The 20,278-nt window shown below is 28.9% G+C and overlaps 2 protein-coding genes across 2 annotated transcripts; both read right to left on the bottom strand.

Moving 5' to 3' along the window:
- Positions 1–6,238: 6,238 nt before the first annotated feature.
- Positions 6,239–12,000, bottom strand: LOC129910760 (aldo-keto reductase family 1 member B1-like). The gene is made up of 6 exons (XM_055988268.1): positions 11,345–12,000; positions 7,380–7,547; positions 7,139–7,311; positions 6,907–7,051; positions 6,618–6,815; positions 6,239–6,553 (listed from the first exon to the last, which is right to left on the bottom strand). Exons 1-6 carry the CDS (start codon positions 11,489–11,491, stop codon positions 6,356–6,358), a joined length of 1,029 nt encoding a protein of 342 aa, XP_055844243.1. The 5' UTR covers positions 11,492–12,000; the 3' UTR covers positions 6,239–6,355.
- Positions 12,001–14,233: 2,233 nt separating this feature from the next.
- LOC129911676 (aldo-keto reductase family 1 member B1-like) lies at positions 14,234–17,426 on the bottom strand. Its single transcript, XM_055989538.1, has 5 exons — positions 17,237–17,426; positions 15,523–15,690; positions 15,286–15,458; positions 14,934–15,078; positions 14,234–14,870 (listed from the first exon to the last, which is right to left on the bottom strand). Exons 1-5 carry the CDS (start codon positions 17,306–17,308, stop codon positions 14,481–14,483), a joined length of 948 nt encoding a protein of 315 aa, XP_055845513.1. The 5' UTR covers positions 17,309–17,426; the 3' UTR covers positions 14,234–14,480.
- Positions 17,427–20,278: the final 2,852 nt, after the last annotated feature.

The following is a 20,278-nucleotide window of genomic DNA, read 5'->3' as shown; positions in this document are numbered from 1 at the left end:
TGCGATCGTTATATTATTCCTTCGTTTATACTCTTTTTTTTTTCCAAAGGCGGTCGCAGAATTATTTTTAACGGGGTGCAATTTGGTAATTTATATTGCGTTTTAAATTAAACAATATTTGATTGTTATGATCTTTAGACTTTAGACCAAATAATGCGTTTCGAATCTTTTTTTCTTCATCTTCTTCTCAAAACTATTTTGTATCTTTAACAGACCTGCTTCAAGAAAATATACACATACTTTCTTAAGACAAAATAGTTCGCAATACAAAAATTATTGAAAAAATGTTCCTACTTCATTTGCTTCATTCCTGATGCTAAGATCCAACTTATTAAACCTTTAAACTCTGATATAGAAAACACTGTAAGGGACATTTTGGTGAAAAAAATATTTTATCAACAATCTCTTTTACGATTTTGTTTGATAAAATATGTATTTTTAATGTTAATCCTCTGTAGGCAGCACAACTCTTTTTTGTGACGCGTGTGCGAATTTGGGTCTTACTTTTTTATGTCGTTATAATTTTTTTACAGGTCTAATTATTTTATAGGAAATATGCAGAAGAGTTCGAATATTATATTCCAAATTCGTAAAAAAAATACATAGGTAGTTGCCTATATTTTAAAGAAACTGTTTGAAGCACACTTTTTTTAAAAATTGTTAATTTTTAAATTTTTGTCTGCCAAATGCGCACCCGTGTGCCGACAGAGGGTTAAGAATGGCTAACAAAATAGCAGTTCCTCCAAAAAGAAAACTAAGTGTTCCGAAAAACAAAATGAAAATGCAAAATGTGCTATTCATCTACAAAATGATTTACTTTTTAATTCTCAGTTGACCGGGCGATTGCTTGCATGCAGGCAAACGTTTCCCAACCATATGAAATGAAACCTAATAGATATTATTTGAAAATTTAAACCTAAGATATTGTCATAGCTTTCATAGATCTGGCAATATTTTTGTAATATCAACTGTAATTTCATAGCTTAGTTTACGACTTTTGGAATATTTTAAAAGAAACAAAATATTTTGGTTCTAAGCAAGCTAGGACTATTTTAATCTTATTAAAAAAAATGCCTATAGGTTTTCTTCATGTTCATTAAGCGTCTTTTCAAGCTTAAATAATCACATCAATTCATATCGTTGAATTAATGTTTGTTTACTTGTTCTTTTCTACCGCCTTGACTTAAAAAAAAAACTCTTTTCTTCGATTGAATGGCTTCTTATGGGTAAAAAATTACAACAAAACTATTTTAGATGCTTTACTTTGTGTCAATGACTAGGTCAAAGATGGCCCAAAAAAAACTCCATTCATTAAATTTTAGACACAAAAAACTAATTAAGTTGAAGTGCAAGTTACCGCAATGTTTCAGAAATACTATTAAAACAATTTAGTTGAAATTCTTCAGCAAATTCTTCAAGAACATTCAATTTATGAATTATGGTAATTCTCCACAATTCCCCATTACAGAACAAAGTCCATATATAGTCATACTATCGACATCTTAGTTTGGACATGTCCAACAAAAAAAATATGTAGGTACCATTGTGTGCAATTTAAAAAAAGGTTCACTATGGTGTATGTGTAACATTTTTTTTTTCAAACAATTTTTTGTTTTTTAATAAAAACTTTTGTTTGAAATTATAAGTAAGGAAATTGAAAATTTAAGTAAAGAAGTCAATCTTTATGTGTGGCACATTTGACAAATCGTCGACCTCATAAGGAAACCTAGTAACACCCAAATTCAAAATTTTACAGGAGAGACGAAAAAGTAGAGAAACAACAGAGTAGTTGGGAGTAAAGTGCTGTGCAAAATTTTAATTTAATTCTATTTAGAGTTTTCCGAATGACTTCAAATTTTCTGGGTTGCTCCGCTGACATATTTGCTAAAAAATGGCATTCAAAAGTCATTTTCCCAAAAAAAGGTGGAGTTAAGGTTTCCTTATGAGGCCGACGAAATGTTATTTTCCAAATTTTGTTCTGCCTGTCAAAGCTATAACTTTGTGTAAAAGTTCATAATGTTTCTTAAAGCTATGCTGTTAATTGCCTCCTTATAAAATAACTAAGAGAAATCAATTTCTTGTATGCGGTGTTAAATAGTAAAGTTTTTCAAATATTATGCTTTCGAAAATTTCAAGTTTTACTTCTCTTTTTCTTAAATTTTAGGTACCGCTTTTGAGTTTGATGTTTCCCATACCGATATTACCCCATACGATAACGAATGTTATCGCCCCTTTTCACACCTCCCTGGGAACGCATTTTACAAGTGTATCTCACTTTAGTCACAGTGCGCACTTCTCGGCTCAGCTCACAGCATTCAGGTATTATTAACATTAATGCGAATGGGATGTGTGCGTCACTGGTGTGTGTTCGTCTTTCATAATGATAATTTCGGCAATCCATTTTTGAGCTTTAAGTATTGAGTGAAATGTTTTTCCACATGCCAATACAAACAAATCCAGTAGCTTTGCAACTTGAGTTACAAATACTCAAAATATTGTTGGTTATTTTTTGTAACTTACAATTCATAAAAGATTTCTATTTATATAGACCTATAGGAGAACTTAGTTATACCAGTAACTAAAACCATGAACTCACTTCATTGAGATCATTTAAAAAAGCCGGCAATCAAGCTCTAATTGTCGTACCACGAGCTAGCACCAAAATAGGAAACAGAACGGTGTTGTGTGAAAAAAGCAAATAGAATTGGTTGTTGATTTTGGTTATTATTTAATCAAGAATGAGAAAGATAGTTAAAGAGTAGTCTTTGAGCTATTTAGCTGAAAATTAAATAAAAATAACTTAAAATTGTGAAAAGGAAAAAGAAAGAATTGAAGAATGATTATTTTAAACAATATGGCTGGTATGTTGAATGATACAAGATTTACAAAAAAAATACAATTGACAGTAGGTTTTTGTCAAGCGTTACATAGCGTTACAAAAAAACGTTACATACATTTTTTTCTAATAGAAAAACTTGGTTTTAAAAAGGTACAAAGAACTCTTAACGTTAAACCTTAAAACTTAAACTGGAAGGAACCCCAACTGCCTGATTTTCAAAAAACTGTTTTCTAATAACTCATGTATTTTTTTAATTGACCCAAATTTTTTGTTTGCACATCACTGTATCGGGGTTATTATTTTGGGGATTTTACAAAAATTAAAAATCAGATACACTGCGTGTATGATTATTTAATACGTAAATGTATATTAGTTTGATTTTTGGTAATTATATTTAAATCGTTTCTGCTTTTTGATAATGACAGAATAGAAGGTAAATTGTAATTAAAATAATTATTTAGCCTACTAGACTGTGAAAACTATTAAATACTCCTTTAGTTAATATATGCATTTGGTGATATAGTTATCAAACTCATATATTGTATTTAATCATATTCATAATTATTTTTATTTATATAATCTGATTTTTTGTAATGTTTTATGTAAACATATTTATAATAAAAATAAACAACTTAAGGAAGCAAATAATTAAAATATATATTGTTGAGGCTTTACTTTGTTACAAAGGAATAAAATAACTTGTTGCATGAATCAAAAACTTGATGAACCCAATTATATTGACTGTTTATATCATTGAGTAACATAATAGAATGATTTCTTATTCAGTTGATAGAGGTATGTATGTACAAAGTACATTGATTATACGATAACTTGAATTCAAAACCATGTTATGCATCTAAGGTCGAAAAAAACTGTTGTCGCATGTACGAATTAATTTGTAAAATTGTTCTAGTTAACATACGCAAGAAAAAAATATTTATTCTCCTAGAATATCACACAGTAACCGAACGGCAGCGTTTTTTCAATTAATTGTCTAATAATTTACCCAGCATTAAGAAATAAAGAAAATTGTCTTTAAGTCTTACGAAAAGGTTATGGTGAAAAAGAAAACTCCCTGATGTCACTTCCAAAATCAATTCTCTTAATTCTGGGTTAAGATTATATCCATTGAAATTTGCTAAGGCGGATCATTTAAGTAACAAATCGAATAATTTACAGGTCACTGTGGCGTATGCGTAACTTTTTTTTCTGTAGAAAAACCTTAAGCAATCAATGTTTTTTCTATGACACAAAAATTATAATTATGTATCTAATATTGAAATAATTAACATGCCTGGCTGTTCAAAATTGCATACCCTACCCTATACACTAAGAATCTATTTTAATGAAGAAAAAAGTAGTTTAATTAATTTTCTCATCCCCAAAAAACAGAACGGATAGTCAACAATTGAAAGTCTTTAAAAAAAAAAACTGAATATTCAAATTCACTAAACTTGAACCCTAAACTGTCAAAAATTCAGTAGGAACCCATAAAACACAACCAAACATTAATACGAGTGCTAGAAAAGCAGCATGACTAAGCCAAACTCTAATCTGGATGATTAAAAATCTTCTGACTTCCCTACAACATCCATTGAGATGAATGTGAAGTGATATGTTTTACCCATTTAACCTTACAAGGGATTTAAACGTTTTTCGGCAATACTTAACCCTGACCCTAGCATGATGACCTTTTTTAAGATCAAAGTTTATTTATTTATTTATTTATTATTTTTTTTTTTTGATAAATTAGGTCCAATTTTGTTCCAAAGTTAAGTTTAAAAAAAAAAAAAACAAACCAAACTTCTTTAGACGAATTTTAAAACACATATCCACAGATATTTTAAGCTGGAGAAAGCAAAACACTCTCAATGAAGGTCTCGAGCTTGCGTAAGTGGAAGAAGTTAGGTATAAAATGAATTCATTAACTATACTATAAAAGCTTATAAGTTTTAATTTTAAATCCATAGTCTTATTACTAATTTAAGACTTTATGATAGTCATTACAATCCAATAAAAATCAAACTTAATTAGAAAACTAGAAGTAATTTTGATTAGGTAATTGATGTTATTATGTCTTTTCAATAATTGTGAGATCCTTTTTTAAATGTTAATTGGGCTCTTAAATGTTTAAATGCACCCAAATTTTTAAATGTTAAGGGGCCAATTTAAATATTATTGGTTAACTGTTCTATTTATATGCTTCGAAAATAAATGAATTAAAGATTTATTTCAAGATATGTATGAAAAAATCGCATTTTCAAACATTTCTTCCAAATCAATTGAGTAAGACATCAAAAGAAAGGTATCTTTAAGCTCTATTCATAACTGAAAACCAAAAGTTTCTTGAAGATCTGGTTTCTGAATTATTCGCAATTAAATATTTTTTGTTTCAATCATTCGGAACCAGATATTTTCGAATCAAAGTCAAGAAATAAGTTTTGGTTTACAGATATGAGTTTACAATGAACAGGCTTTTACATTCAGCTAAGAAAATTACGAATTTGTTTTTTAAAGATGTTCGAAAAAAACAGAAGGGGTACCCCTTGTCTAAAAAAATCACATTTTCAAAAATTTCCTCAAAATCTATCGAGTGAGACATTAAAAGAAAGGTATCTTTAAGCACTATTTATTACTGAAAACCAAAAGTTTCTTGGAGGTCTGGTTTCTGAATTACTTGCAATTAAATATTTTTTGTTTCAATCATTCGGAACCAGATATTTTCGAATCAAAGTCAAGAAATGAGTTTTGGTTTACAGATATGAGTTCACAATGAACAGGCCTTTACATTCAGCTAAGAAAATTACGAATTTGTTTTTTAAAGATGTTCGAAAAAACAGAAGGGGTACCCCTTGTCTAAAAAAATCACATTTTCAAAAATTTCCTCAAAATCTATCGAGTGAGACATCAAAAGAAAGGTATTTTTAAGCTGTATTCATAACTGAAAACCAAAAGTTTCTTGGAGATCTGGTTTCTGTTTTATTCGCAATTAAATATTTTTTGTTTCAATCATTCGGAACCAGATATTTTCGAATCAAAGGCAAGAAATATGTTTTGGTTTACAGATATGAGTTTACAATGAACAGGCCTTTACATTCAGCTAAGAAAATTAAGAATTTGTTTTTTAAAGATATGTTCGAAAAAAACAGAAGGGGTACCCCTTGTCTAAAAAAATCACATTTTCAAAAATTTCCTCAAAATCTATCGATTGAGACATCAAAAGAAAGGTATTTTTAAGCTGTATTCATAACTGAAAACCAAAAGTTTCTTGGAGGTCTGGTTTCTGAATTATTCGCATTATTTTTCTTTGACAGCAGATATTTTCAGAACAAAATAATTATGTTCCTAATCAGCCGTTCTTGAGATATGGAGAGTCCCTAGTTTAAAACACACTAAAAATAATATTCAAATTGGTCGTTTTTTTATTAATTCGCTATAACAAGCATATTAGAAAACTTGATTTGTTTTTTTAATTTTAACAAAATACCTACTAATAAGCACCCTGTATGTTTTCGTTTAAAATTCAATATTAAATGGATAGTATTTATGATTCAGCCCTTTAATTAACGCAAATGGCACTAAACGATTGCCAGTGTTGAATGTTTCCATTACGGCAATATCTTCAGGAGACAATTTGAAATCGAAGACATTAAAGTTTTCACTAATCCTATTTGTATTGGAGGATTTTGGAATTGGAATGGTACCAATATCAATCTGAAATTAAAATAAATAATATGAATTTTTTATAAAAGTTTTTTGAAACAAGTTTGAAATTTACCATGTATCGAAGAATAATTTGTGCCGGTGTCTTTTTGTACTTATCGGCGATGGCCTTGGTTTTTTCGGAATAATAAAAGTCTGGTGTCTTTTCTTCGGGCTTAGGGCGACCAAGAGGACAGTAACCGGTTAAGGTAATACCACGCTCTTTGCAGAACTCTTTCAATTTCTTTTGATTCAATCCAGGATGGCATTCGACCTATAGTAAAGAAAATAATGTTTATAAATGAAAAATGCTAACACCAACTCTTTGACTATATAAAAATTAAAAACCAAATTTATTTAGGTACCTGGTTAGTTACTGGTTTAATTTCACAATTATCCAAAACACGTTGAATTTGCTCGCTATTAAAATTGGAAACACCAATACTGCGGACTAAGCCCTTCTTAACAAGTTTTTCCATTTCTTTGTATGTATCCAAATAATCGACATCACTGTTTTTTTGTTTGGTTATTAGGAAAGTTTTTAAAATAATTAACTTGAAAAACAACTACAACAACAACAACAAGTTTATAACTTACGTTAAACGTAATTTCCCTTCTGCATCTTTTGGTAAAAGAGTTTCTTCATCAACATAAACATAGCCAACTGGAACGTGCATTAAATACAAATCAATGTAGCCAAGGCCGAGTCTATCGACAGACTTTTGACATGCGGGTTCAACCTTTTCAGGGGAATGATGAATATTCCAAAGCTGTGTGTATAAATAAATAAAGAAAATTATAGTTTTTTGTTGTGGTAAACATTATATTGAGGTCTTACCTTTGTTACTATGAAAATGTCTTCCCTTTTAACAACACCCTCTGCAATTTTATCTTGAATGGCCTTGCCGACTTCAGCTTCGTTCTGATAAAAATATGCAGTGTCAAAATGACGATAGCCAACGTCTATGGCATGTTTAACAGCTAGTTCACCTTCGTTGGATTTGGACTTTAAAATAAAATATTAAAAAAAAAGAAAAAAAATTTAGTTAGGTTATTGCAATAAGACATTGGTACTGAATACATGGGAAAATGAATGGAAGAAATTGTTGTTGAATTGATAAGGGACGTACAGGTACACTTACCTACAGTGAAATGTGTCTTTAAAATAAAATACATAAAATATTGTCTTTTGCTAAATTTTAAATATACACTGCCGCTCATCTGAATAGGTTCACATTTTAGTTCATCTTACTTTTAGCCTGTCTTGGTATTTAATGCAATGGCACATCTTTTTTATATATGTAACGAGAGAACATCTTTATGCACTTAGTTAAGGAGAAAAAAAATTGTCTTGGGAGAATTCCCAAAAAACAGCATCGATTAAAATTAGACCTACCTATGTATGTTAAGGCTTGAAAGGCCATCAATTGTAGTACCAAATATGAGTTTTGTTTTCAAATTAATACTCGGAACTTGACTATTCCCTACGAACAATTTTGCTTCTATAATGCTTTACAGAAGCAACAATTGCATCTGTAAAGCTTTATAGAACCAAAATTGTTGGTCGGGTTCTTATGTCGTTTTCGATTGGCAGTCCGGAATTATTCAGAAGCCTTCTGAAAGTGTCTATTTGCACGAATATGACAGGCAGAACGCTTCTCAGATGAGAAATTCTCTTCTTGATTTTAAAACAGAATTCACTCAAAATCACTAATATTTAAATAATTAAACATCAAACCAAATTTTTCCTATGTGGAAAAGCAAACAGTTTTTTTTGATTATTCACCAATACAGATATAACATTTCAGAATTAAATGGAATCGATTCAAAGTGTTTTATTAGATTTCAGAATGAGTGAATCCTTAAGTGAAACCAATCGAAAACGACATTAATTTCAAATTTTTAAGTGTTTTCTTTTCATGTAAAACTTCATGAAAAATTGAAAAATCATCATTAAATACCCTAAAATCATATGAAAATTGTTGCTGATTTCAAAATAAAGTGCATTAACAATGCATTTTTCTCAAAATAAATTTAATACCTTGAAATAAAATCTCTTACAATTAATTAAAAGATACAAATTTTATATTCTAATAAATAAATTAAGATTACAACCCAGGAAAAATAGCCCAGGAAAAAAACTTAATACAACAATTTTTTGTAAAATAACCTCATCTACAATTTTGTAGAACATAATTTTTGTCTTAAACTTAATAAAAAATGTTGTGAACTTTAACCCCTTATAATGGGACTAGCGGACAGAAAAAACTTCAGGACTTTTCATAGATTGTAAACCACCCTAACACCAAGCTGTATACAAAAAATCAGTCTGTTACAAATTTTTCCTTGCGTTGACAATTTTTCGATTTTTTTTGTGAGAGGTAACCGATTCATATTAACCCTCTGTAGGCACACCTCTTTTTTGTCACGTGATAGGCACACGGGTGCGAATTTGGTTTATACTTTTTCATGTCGCTAGAACTTTTTTCGGGCACAATATTTTAAAGAGAATCAAGTATGAAATTGATGTAGAATATTCCGAGGAATTCGAATATTGTATTCACAATTCCGAATATTTTGTCCTTTATAAAGAGACTTTTTTGTGACCACTTTTTTGAAAAAATCGTAATTTTTTTATTTTTCTCCTGCCAAATTCGCACCCGTGTGCCGAAAGAGGGTTAATATTAGAAAAAGTCCCAGTCATGGTGATGACGAAAACGAACGTCTGCCAGCATGTGTCTGCGCCTTTGCTGAGAAAAAGTGCATCAAAAGTACATTTTTTCTGAAAATTGATTTAGTGAGGGTAACCACCTGGGAATAATTGGATCCTGACGCCCTCTTCTTCCTGATTACAAAAACACCCATGACAGACGTTTAAACCGCGCCCAAACACACGCGTTTTTAGGAATTGGGGTAACCACCTGGAAATAATTGGATCCTCGTCGCGTCGCCCTGATTACAAAAATACCCATGACAGACGTTTTAACCGCGCCCAAACACCCGACAGACGAGCCCAAAAACGCGCATTTTTACGCGTTTTTAGGGATTATTGTAACCACCTAAAAACAATTGAATCCTGTAGCCCTTGACTCAATTTTCAGAAAAAATGTACTTTTGATGCACTTTTTCTCAGCAAGCCGCAGACACGTTGGCAGACGTTCGTTTTCGTCATCACCATGACTGGGACTTATTCTAATATTAATATGAATCGGTTACCTCTCACGCAAAAAATCTGCTCCCAGCTCTCGGTCTAACTGGATTATAATCTAAATTTAAGAACAAACTTTGTATCAAATTGGTCTTAAATTTCCAATTTAAAACTAAGATGATTTTACTGCCCCTTTTGCTCATGGTAATTTATATTCATATTATTTCTTAAAACAAACTCCAAACGGCACACAGTGGATTGACTAGTTTCAATTGGAATATTATTTTTGAGTGTGCTGCTTGAAAAAATGTATTTTTTGTTTAATATCAAAAAGATTTTTGTGGTTTCGAAAATATAACGTCTTCAGTAAGCCCTTTTTTTTTCAAAATAAAATAATACGTCAATTTAGTTCAAGTTTCTTTTTCAGTTTTCTGAATCGATTTTAATTGAGTTAGGCCCATTTGCTGAAACTAGTCATAAATTTTGATCTTAGCTAGGCCAAACATAGGTCTTATGTTTAACTTAGTTTATTCTAAGTTTCTAAAAAATATTTATGATCGACGTAGCAATGATTTACTTTCATGCGAGAAATCCCTGAGAACTTCAAATTAATTTGTCAAATCGATAAAAACGTCAGTTAGTTTTTATTTGTTTTTGAGAAATTTTAGAAAAAAAATTGTTAAGAATGCCTTTAAATTAATGTAAAAAGGTAAAAATAGTAAAAGTCAAATAAAATTTGCGTTTAAATTAATAAGTGGAATAATTTTAGCAAATGTGTTTGTGTTTTGTAAACGTATGCCTGTGTCTAAATTAGTGTTGGAAAAAAACAACAAAAGGGTGAACATTCTCTCAAAATATTTTTCAGTGAATTTTTGCATTCGCAGATGGTTGGAATTTATAAAAGTAAGTTAATTGCTATACTTAATTTTTGTCCATTTTGGTACAAACGCATCATTTTTTGAGCGGTATTCTCTCTTTTTTCTCAAATAAATATGCTTAAGTAAAACCTAAACTACTTATGTTCTACTATTTCTTCCCCCTAAGTAATGTTCAACTTAGAGGAATTTATGACCTAGTTTGAAGTTCGTGCAAACCGCAATGTAGAACTTAGGGCTTTACGTTTCACTTAAATATTTAAGTTTCGTTTCAGCAAATGGGCCTTAGTGATAAAAATATCGTTATTAATTTAAATGTATTTTATCTAAAGGAAAAAAATATTACGCATACACCACAGTGAACTTTAAATTTGTAACATTTTTGTTTTTTTATTTTTTATTTTTTTTTAGTTTTAGTATTTGAGTTGACATATTTTGTACTATTTTAATATTTTTAATAAAAAAATATTAAACTTCGAGATTTATTAATAAAAAGGTCTCAATGGCACATTTACCCTATAACAAAAATAGAGCTTTTTGCTTGAACGACAACTGTCACTATAAAGCTTTTAACAACAATTGATATCAACAGATGTCTTAAAAGCTTCAAAAATATTATGACAAAAAAGCGGCGAAAATCGTGTTTAAAGAAATGAAAAAAAAAAATGGAAAAGACAATCAATGCGTGTAATCTTTTTGAATGTACTTTAGACTAATAAATTTAATATTTTTAACAAATGTTAATTATTTATAATACTTTAAGTAATATTGTAAACTTACCTCATAGGTTCCTAGTCCAATAACCGGCATTTCATATCCATTATTTAATTTTACTTTTGGCACAACAGCAGCGGCGGCAGCACTCATTTTATGCAATAATCGAATCGTTTTAAAAGTAGTATTACTCACTTTTGCAAGGAATTGCATGTAATAATTCTTCACTTTATAATTAATTGGCAAATTTTATTGAATTTGCTTTAAAAAAAAAAAGAGCTATATTTCAATGATTAATATTATCGAAGACTTATTTGAAAAGCTTGAGTTATCACAAAGAGATGGAGAGCGAAATCTATGGTAACAATCGCCAAGTTGACGAACAGATAAAAAACTAAAAATACTCCCATTTGATTTGGATGACAGTTTTTCGTGTTTATAAATTTTGCCAGTGCCAGTGTTTACATTTTTTTTAAGTGGACTGACACTACTGGTGCGATGCAATGTAGCGAAACTGATGTGTTAAATGCACTTCCAAAGAAAAATGACTAACAAAAAGAAAAAAGAAAATTATTCAAAATAATCCGCTGGAATGCGTTTTGTTTTCCACCCTATTTCTCCATTATGCATTAATTATAATCTGTGGATTATAGTGGGTACTATAGATAAACAAAAAGTGGCCTTCCTTTTTGTTGTTTAATCTAAATACATTATTAAATTCACTTGAAGTTTGTTTTTTTTTTTTATAATTTTCTTCAAATGTAAGGTTTCTTATTATTTACACATAATTTTAACTGAAAAGTTAACGATGAAATTCGCTGTCGTACTTTTTGGATGGAATCACACAACTTGTCAGATTTGAAAAAATGGTTGAAACTACGAAAAAGTACTACGGACGGAAGTACTTTAACACATTACAATGCTAAACCTCAAAACTATGATAAATACCAGTGTTGTCGCAGGTATTTGTAAAATGTGAACCTAAATGATTGTACATATTTGTGATTTTGAAGTTGAAATATGACATTTTACTTTTTTGCACAAAAATATTATTAAATGAACAAAACATAAAAAAATCATTAACTTAATTTTATAAAGTACCTAAATACCACAGTACACATAATAAGGTAATATATTCCGAAAAATGTCAAAATTTGTTTGTCAAAAAATGGGCACCAATCTGTCAGGCCGGCCTTTAATTTTTATATTTCAATCGTAGTAAACAGGAAATTTGTTTTTGTTTTAATTTATAAAATGTCATTTAAAAAAATTATAAATTGAAAAATAACAAATTTTCTGCGTATTTCGTCTCGGAAAATGGTAAATATGTAAATGTTAAAAAATTAGTTGTGAGCGTGGTTTTTCAGTTTTTGTGCTTTTTTCGTCGGTAGTTTAAACAATTAAGAATTACGGTAGTTGACATTGGTCGCCAAATTGTCATGTTTTGACAATTTGGCGAGCAATGTCAGTTCGGAATATATTATCCTTTAATGTGTACTGTGCCTAAATACAACATTTAAATTTTTATAGATAGATTTTTTTTTTAGAAATTCGAATAGATATATAAATTTTTATATGAAGATGCATTTTCATAAAAAAATGGAAGATTTTTAACTATAAAACATTGTACTTAAAAGACTTATCAAAAGTTCAAAATTAAAAAAAAAAAAATGTGATACGGTAATAACAATTGTTTTAATAAATAAATATACCATTCCTATATAAGTACTTAAGGGGTACGATCTGTCTAAGCTCCACATATAACATAACAACTGTAAAATATTGATAATCAAGGAATGATTAACAAAAGACAACTTGGTCCAACATGTATTTAGTTAGCAAATATAATTTTTTCGAAGGTCACTGTGGTGTATGTGTAATTTTTTTTATAAAATCCATTGAAAATAAATTTATTTTTAATGCCAGATTGCACTAACAATAATTTTTCTGCTTGTCAAAGCATCAACTACATATTCTGAAAAGAATCACAATCATATAATCAATAAGAGAATCAGATATTTAGAATCAATCACTTATTTTATAAATGAAAAGAAATGAACAAAGTTGATCAATTCAATGTACTGTCCCACTTTGTTGTATCCTCTTTTTAGTCTAAATCTTAAAAAAATAATAGACGAAAGGTAAATGTTTCATAAATTCTCGACAAGTCCAGCCAAACATAAAATAAAGAGGTTTCTTAAAAAAAGTAGGTTCAGTTTCTTGCTAATTTCTCGAAAATGACAAGATATTTTCGGATCCAGAGGTCTGTTTAAAAACAAATAAGAGGATCGAATTTTGAAAACTTAAAATTCGGAAAAAAAATAGTTCGAAATTTTTTTTTTTCCTATTTTTTTTTCAAAATTTTGATTTAGATAACTAATTTTTCAAAAACTATGCAATGAAATGGTTTTTTTAAATATTATAAAAGATGAGGTTCTTGGCTTTACTAAAAGGTATATCTTGTTGCTGTAGGTGTAACAGTTGATTTTAAATATTTTTTTTTTTTTTTTCAAATTAAGTCAATTTTTTTTTTTTAATTGCCCCTCCCGGCTGAACGGAGGGAATAGACCCACCTCCCATTTGATTTTTTCTTGTCTCAATCCAACCTACACGTTCTAGCTTTTTGGCACATTCTTCTTGAAGCACCCTATATATTAAAATTAATTTGTTGTTATGAAAAATTTACTTAAAATATTGTTATTTTAATGATTTTTTTAAACATCGTTCCAATGCGTCGATTACTTTTTAATTGTTGGTAAAAAATCTTTTCAAAGCAGTGAAAAATTGGTGAAGTTAATAAATGAAGTTGAAAAATTATAAATGTTGTTGAATGTTTTTTTGCTAACAATTTTATTATTTCTTGTATTCCGGCAAACAATTTTTCCAAGCCCTTGCATATCTTTCCATATTTCATTGTTATTTTTGTGTACTGTCTACTGTACTAATAAAACTATATTTTTCATTTGCATTTTTATTTTATTTAAAAATAATATATCTTCTTTCTGCACCAAAACGAACATTTTTTTTGTAAATTTTAATGATAAGTTTTAAATTAACATCAATACATGCATTTTTCTAATAGATCCTTTTATTAATTTTAACAAGTTTTATTTTATTATTTTGTGTATTAACTTCATAACAAAAAAAAAGCAAATTTATATTTGGCAACAATCAACAAAGCTCATCAAGTTATATGACACAATTAATATTCAATATTAAAAGGATAATGTATACTTTTAATTGCATGATCCATTGGAATAACACGCTCGCCGGTATTAAATGTATCCAAAAACTTATGATCATCTGCAGATAATTTAATATCAAATACATCAAGATTTTCAGCAAGACGAGATTTGGTAACAGTTTTTGGAATAGGTACAACTCCAATTTCGATCAAATATCTTAATACCACTTGAGCTGGTGATTTCTTATACTTATCGCCAATTTCTTTAACTTTGGGATCAAATAAAAATCCAGGAGTTTTTTTCGCCGGATCTGGCCTTCCCAGAGGGCAATATGCGGTAACAATAATATCAAGCTCCTTACAGAGGGCAATGAGTTTCTTTTGGTTCAATGCTGGATGGCATTCAATCTAAAAAAAAAGTTATTTCTATTAAATTTCAAACAAGACTTCTTCAAAAATTCAGTAGGTTACCTGATTGTGGATTGGTTTAATACTGCAGTTCGATAAAAGCCTTTTCAATTGTTCCGAATTGAAGTTTGAAACTCCAATGCTTTTGGTCAAACCCAAATCAACAAGCTTTTCCATTGCTTTCCAAGTATCAACATAATCTACATCGCTACTCAAAAAAATTGAATCTTTAATAAGTTATCTTTTTAATTGTTTTTAATAGTTTTTATGGTTTAAATTGGATTAAAGAAATTTTGAAATTATCTGTTTAGGAAGAATATTAAATTTTACTTAAGTAATTTTTTTCAAATTTCTTTAAGTTACTTTCATTTAAAGTATATAGAGTGACTTGGTGAATTCATTAATATACACTTACCTCAATTCAACATCACCATTAGCTTTGGTTGGAAACATTTCATTGTCACCCCTGTGAACATAACCATATGGCCAATGCATTAGGTATAAATCTACATAGTCTAATCCAAAGTTTTTAAGTGATTTTCGGCAAGCGTATTCTACTTTCTCTGGATCATGAAAGTGGCACCAAAGCTGTAAAATGGTTATTTAAATTGTTATAACTATCCACAGGTTCACTTTGGAAGATTTTATGTACCTTTGTTACAATGTAGATATCTTCTCTTTTGATAACACCTTCTGCGATTTTATCACGCACGGCTCTTCCAACCTCTTCTTCATTTTCATAGAAATATGCTGTGTCGATATGACGATATCCAGCGTCTATGGCGTCTCTAACAGCACGTTCACAGTCCCCACCCAAAGACTATTTCGATAAAAAGAGATTACTAAGTATGTTTAACTAAAATACATATACAGTAAAACCCGGATAAGTGCCTCTCGCTTAAGTGCCTAACCCGCTTGAGTACCTTTGTTTTTTTAGAACCAAAATTTTAAGGATTTTTTCACATAAAATTCATCTTTTAAGTACCTTTCGCTTAACTGCCTTCCCCGCTTAATTGCCTGGCTTTTCAAATACTTATAATTGAATTTACTTGCAAAAAATTCTTTTAAGTACACGTTTGAAACAAGTTTGAACTGTAAGAAAAATTTCGTTTCCTTAACCGCTTTAAAATTCAAAAATTCTACTAAAGTTAGAAATTAACTAGTTAGCTATTTTAAACTTTCAAAGTATTTTTGTTTTGTGAAGATTATGTTTTTAGTAATCAAACATGTTTTTTTTATTATTAAATAAATATAGATATAACTGCCTATGAGCAATTAAGCGGGTTCTTTTAAGTACCTTACCCGCTTTAGTGCCTATCAAAATGGGACTTTTAAGGTGAGATACTTATCCGGGTTTTACTGTATAATATAAATATTTCAAAGTTCTGCAAATTATAAATCGAATAAACCTTAAACCACTTTTTTAAAAAGTTCTTCTTTCAAAACTTATTTTGAAAAAAAAACTAAGCCATTTTTAATTACTTAGTTTTATTGACAAATTATTAAAACTGTACCAATTTTAGACAATTTTTTAAAAAGATCTCATCTTAAAATTTATTTAAAAAAAAAAATTAGGCCGTTTTTAATTACTTAGTTCTATTCAAAAAAAATAATAAAACTTTACCTACCAATATTAGACTTAACGATTAAAAATATTTGAAAAAATTAAATTGTAGGTACCAATTTTAGACTATTTTTTAAAAAGCTCTTCTCTCCAAACTTATTTAAAAACAAAACAAGGCCATTTTTAATAATTTAGTTCTATTAACAAAACATTAAAATTGTATCAATTTTTGACTAAACGATTAAAAATATTTGAAAGTATTAAAATTGTATCAAATTTAGACCATTTTTTAGCTCTTCTCTAAAAAGAGATCTTCTTTAAAAAAAAACTAGGCCACTTTTAAGGCTTTTCCACATCGGAAAGGTATGCGGTAGCTGTAATTCTATGAAAAATTTTCAAACCGGAATATCAACGTTCAAATGTGAAACTTTGTTCATACAATTACCCGTACCAATTTTATACCTAACGATTAAAAATATTTGAAAATGTTTCTTTCTGTAATAAAACTGTTTTAAAATCTTCGACTATATGGTAACCAATAAAATCAAAACATAAAAAGCGGTTCTATTGAAGACACCACTGGTATTTATTCAGAAAGTTTTATTAGCATGGGCGAGAGCATATATAAATGATTGTTTACATACTCATTCTGATTTGATAATAATTCTTATTCGTACCGACAAATAAAATATTCTCTATTCATAATCTTCTTAAATTGACCTTGATGTCTGCTTTGAATACGGCATAGATTAAAGTCTTTGCTTATTAACAAAACCAAAAATTGTAACTGATAAATACTTACAGTGTATGTTCCCAAGCCCAAAGCCGGTATCTTGGTTCCATTATTTTGGGTAATTAATGGTACATTTGGCATTTTTGCAAACAAAAAAAAAATTATATTATTTACTTTACACGCAAACTCGAAATAATAGCACACAAAAAACGGATAGTGCCTTCGTTCAACTTAAAAAACGAACTGAATTCAGAATAAACAAAAATGAAAGCATTTATACGAGTTACTCGTTTGTTGAGGCTTGCTTCAAAATAGCGATAAGATAAAGTGTTGACACTGTTTTGATGCATGTTCAATACCTACTTCATATGTAGTTATCACTGAATTGTAAAATTTTTGATACAATTGTGCTATGTCATATCCTATTACCTACTATTAATCTAATACTTTTGTTTTGTTACTATTTTTTTTATTGAAAATAATTATTATAAGTGAAAATAAAATACATGATTTGAACCTAAGTCAGCTACAGTTGTAATATTTAGAGATTTTCAGTTGAAAATTGAAATCTTATTTATAGGATTTTTTGTTGAATAGTTTATAAGTTAAAAAACAAATTTGTATTCCTAATTAATAATTTCAAAATAAATTTTAAGCTTTAAAATAATAATTGTATAGCCTACACAGATTTTGGTTTTTGTTTTTTTTTTTTTTACTATTATTACCAGATTTTGCTTGCTCCACCTTAAAGATAAAATGCATGACTGGGTCCTACGTACTTGCTCTTGAAATTCAAATTGCTAAAATTTTTTAAGACAAATTTGGTAAATTTATATGAAAATAAAAAAAAAAATTTAAAAAAAAAAACATAAAATTCGTTTTTCAAATGAAAAAAAATAACTATTTAAATGAAATCGAGCTAAAAAAAAAATATGCAGTTTAAATTCATCTACAAAGTTGCATTTTTAGAAAAAAAAATTCAAAATCGTTAGAGCCTCTTTTTAAAAAACTAATTTTTCATAAACAATTTTTTGAAAAAAATGTTTTAAAATAAAGTTGGTATGCCATTTAGTAGAAACTATAAAATCAATTTTTCAAAAGGAGATTTTCAATTTTTTTTTTAAATCCAAAAATTATTTTTTTTTCAAAATTTAATTTTTGATAAAAATTATAAAAGTGCTTTTGTTTAAAAAATTTCGTTGAAATTAAGCAAATTGGTTGAGAGAAAATTAGATGTTTAAAAAACGGTTCTATAAGAGGTACCGTTAATATAACGATTTTGAAAAAAAAAAATTTCATGAAAAGATAGATCATCTCTAAAAACTAATACATGAATTCTTTTATCAAAATCGTAGGAGCCAATTTTAATAAAATTAAACTTTTGCAAAATTGGTGGGTTATTTTGGGTCCAAAAAATTAATTCCAAAAACCCCTCTGTACAGGATCCAAAAACTGCTAAATACTAAGTTTGAAGTAGATCTGCTCATCCGCTTGCTGTAGCTCCTTATACAGACTGACAGACATCCTGACAGACTGACAGACAGACGAGACGGGATTTCGAGACCCAATTTTTTCGCATTCTCTATCATCGTAATTTAATGGAAAATTGAGATCTCAATTTTTTTTTTACGAATGCATAACTATATCGCAAGTAAAAACACAAATCTAAAATACCGAAAATCCAAAATCCCAAAAAAAAATTGCGGATTTCGGATAAATAGTGTAGTAACTACATATGTCGTTTCTGCAATTTTTCTACATGTTGTTTGGATGTTAAATCTTATACATAGGTATGTATATGAAAACTGACCCAGTAAGTACCTACTCGATCAACAATTCTGAATCAAAGATGTACAAAAATTGAATTTCATCAAATAACTCGTTACAAATCCATTTTATCGAACAAAAAATTGGAAAGAATTAAAGAAAGCTTTTTCTATTTATTTCAACCCAACTAACAATTTTACTTCCACAAGGTTTGATTCTTTAATTTCTTGCAGCTATTATCTCTACAGGGCTTGTATTTAGTTTGTGAATCGAAAATTCAAACTTCCGAGGCTTAACTTTCGTTAATCGCTTCCTAGAAACCTAGTGCAAGTGGAATTTAAAAATTTCTACAAGCATTAATAAAAACATTTCGTTTAAATTTCAATATGGCCACATGAAATTCCATTGTAGAAGCACAAGAAATAAAAGCCAATAACTGACTTCTTTTAACCCTCTACTGCATACGAAGCCAAATATGGTTTTGTCTATTTGTATGCACTTTTCTCTTCTCTGTCACCAAAAAATTATAAAGATTCAATACAATCCTCTTCTTTGTGTTTCTGAGAACCCATAAGAATAGTTTTTTTTTGTGTGTCCGACACAAAATAAAGGTGTATTTTATGATCACAGGTGAGTCGATCAGTCGTGTGCATTGAAATCGAAAGTGTAGAATATATTCATACTTTAAGTGTTAATTACTGCGTTTGTTTGGAAAGAAAAGTGGAATTAAAAATGTATTTTTGATCGATTGTCTTATTATGTACGCTATGAAAAAATTTTTATTAAAAAAAATTATTGGCCTGGTCTTGGGAGGGCAAAAAGTACGGAAGCAATATTTGGCTTCGTATGCATTAAGGGGTTTTAAATCTACAAATTTGTTAAATTTTTTTGTTGGAAAATTTTGTTCCTTTACATTTTTTTTTGCTTGGAAGCTTCAGAAATGGAGCCCCTTCACTTTTAGAGACATTTTTTTTACGTTAACCCCATTTCCCGGGGCGTAACCACAAAAAATTTAGGGGGAGGGAGGCTTACCTATAATATTTTTCAATCATTTTATTACTTTTTAGTTTTTTTAAGAACTGGGAGTGGGTGAAAATGTTGGAGCAAGACTTACTTTGACAGTGAAAAGAATGTGAACCAGAAAAAAATATATATAACGGAAAAAACAAATTGCTTTTCTCGGTTCCATGGCTAAAATGAGCCAAATTTGAATTAATTCTTAACCTTTTGTAATGCAATGTATTTATTTTACTTTATTTTGTTTTTAAATGATGAATATTTATCTTTTGATTTTTTTAATTTTATTCTTTACATAATCTGAATAAATAAAATTAGTAAAATTTC

Source organism: Episyrphus balteatus, chromosome 2, assembly GCF_945859705.1.
Source record: "Episyrphus balteatus chromosome 2, idEpiBalt1.1, whole genome shotgun sequence".
In the NCBI taxonomy this organism is placed as follows: Eukaryota; Metazoa; Arthropoda; class Insecta; order Diptera; family Syrphidae; genus Episyrphus; species Episyrphus balteatus.
The sequence above is the reverse complement of the archived record's forward strand: the minus strand, read 5'-3'. Positions and strand labels throughout refer to the sequence as shown.

Bases quoted from the DNA above. Each gene is read 5' to 3' on its own strand.
- LOC129910760 (XM_055988268.1), bottom strand. From the start codon at position 11,491: ATGCAATTCCTTGCAAAAGTGAGTAATACTACTTTTAAAACGATTCGA. The intron at 7,312-7,379 runs GTAAGACCTCAA...TTATACACACAG, and splicing joins ACATTTTCATAGTAACAAAG to CTTTGGAATATTCATCATTC. The intron at 6,554-6,617 runs GTAAATTTCAAA...TTTTAATTTCAG, and splicing joins AAATTATTCTTCGATACATG to ATTGATATTGGTACCATTCC.
- LOC129911676 (XM_055989538.1), bottom strand. From the start codon at position 17,308: ATGCCAAATGTACCATTAATTACCCAAAATAATGGAACCAAGATACCG. The intron at 15,691-17,236 runs GTAAGTATTTAT...TTATCGAAATAG, and splicing joins TGGGCTTGGGAACATACACT to TCTTTGGGTGGGGACTGTGA. The intron at 15,459-15,522 runs GTACATAAAATC...ACCATTTTACAG, and splicing joins ATATCTACATTGTAACAAAG to CTTTGGTGCCACTTTCATGA.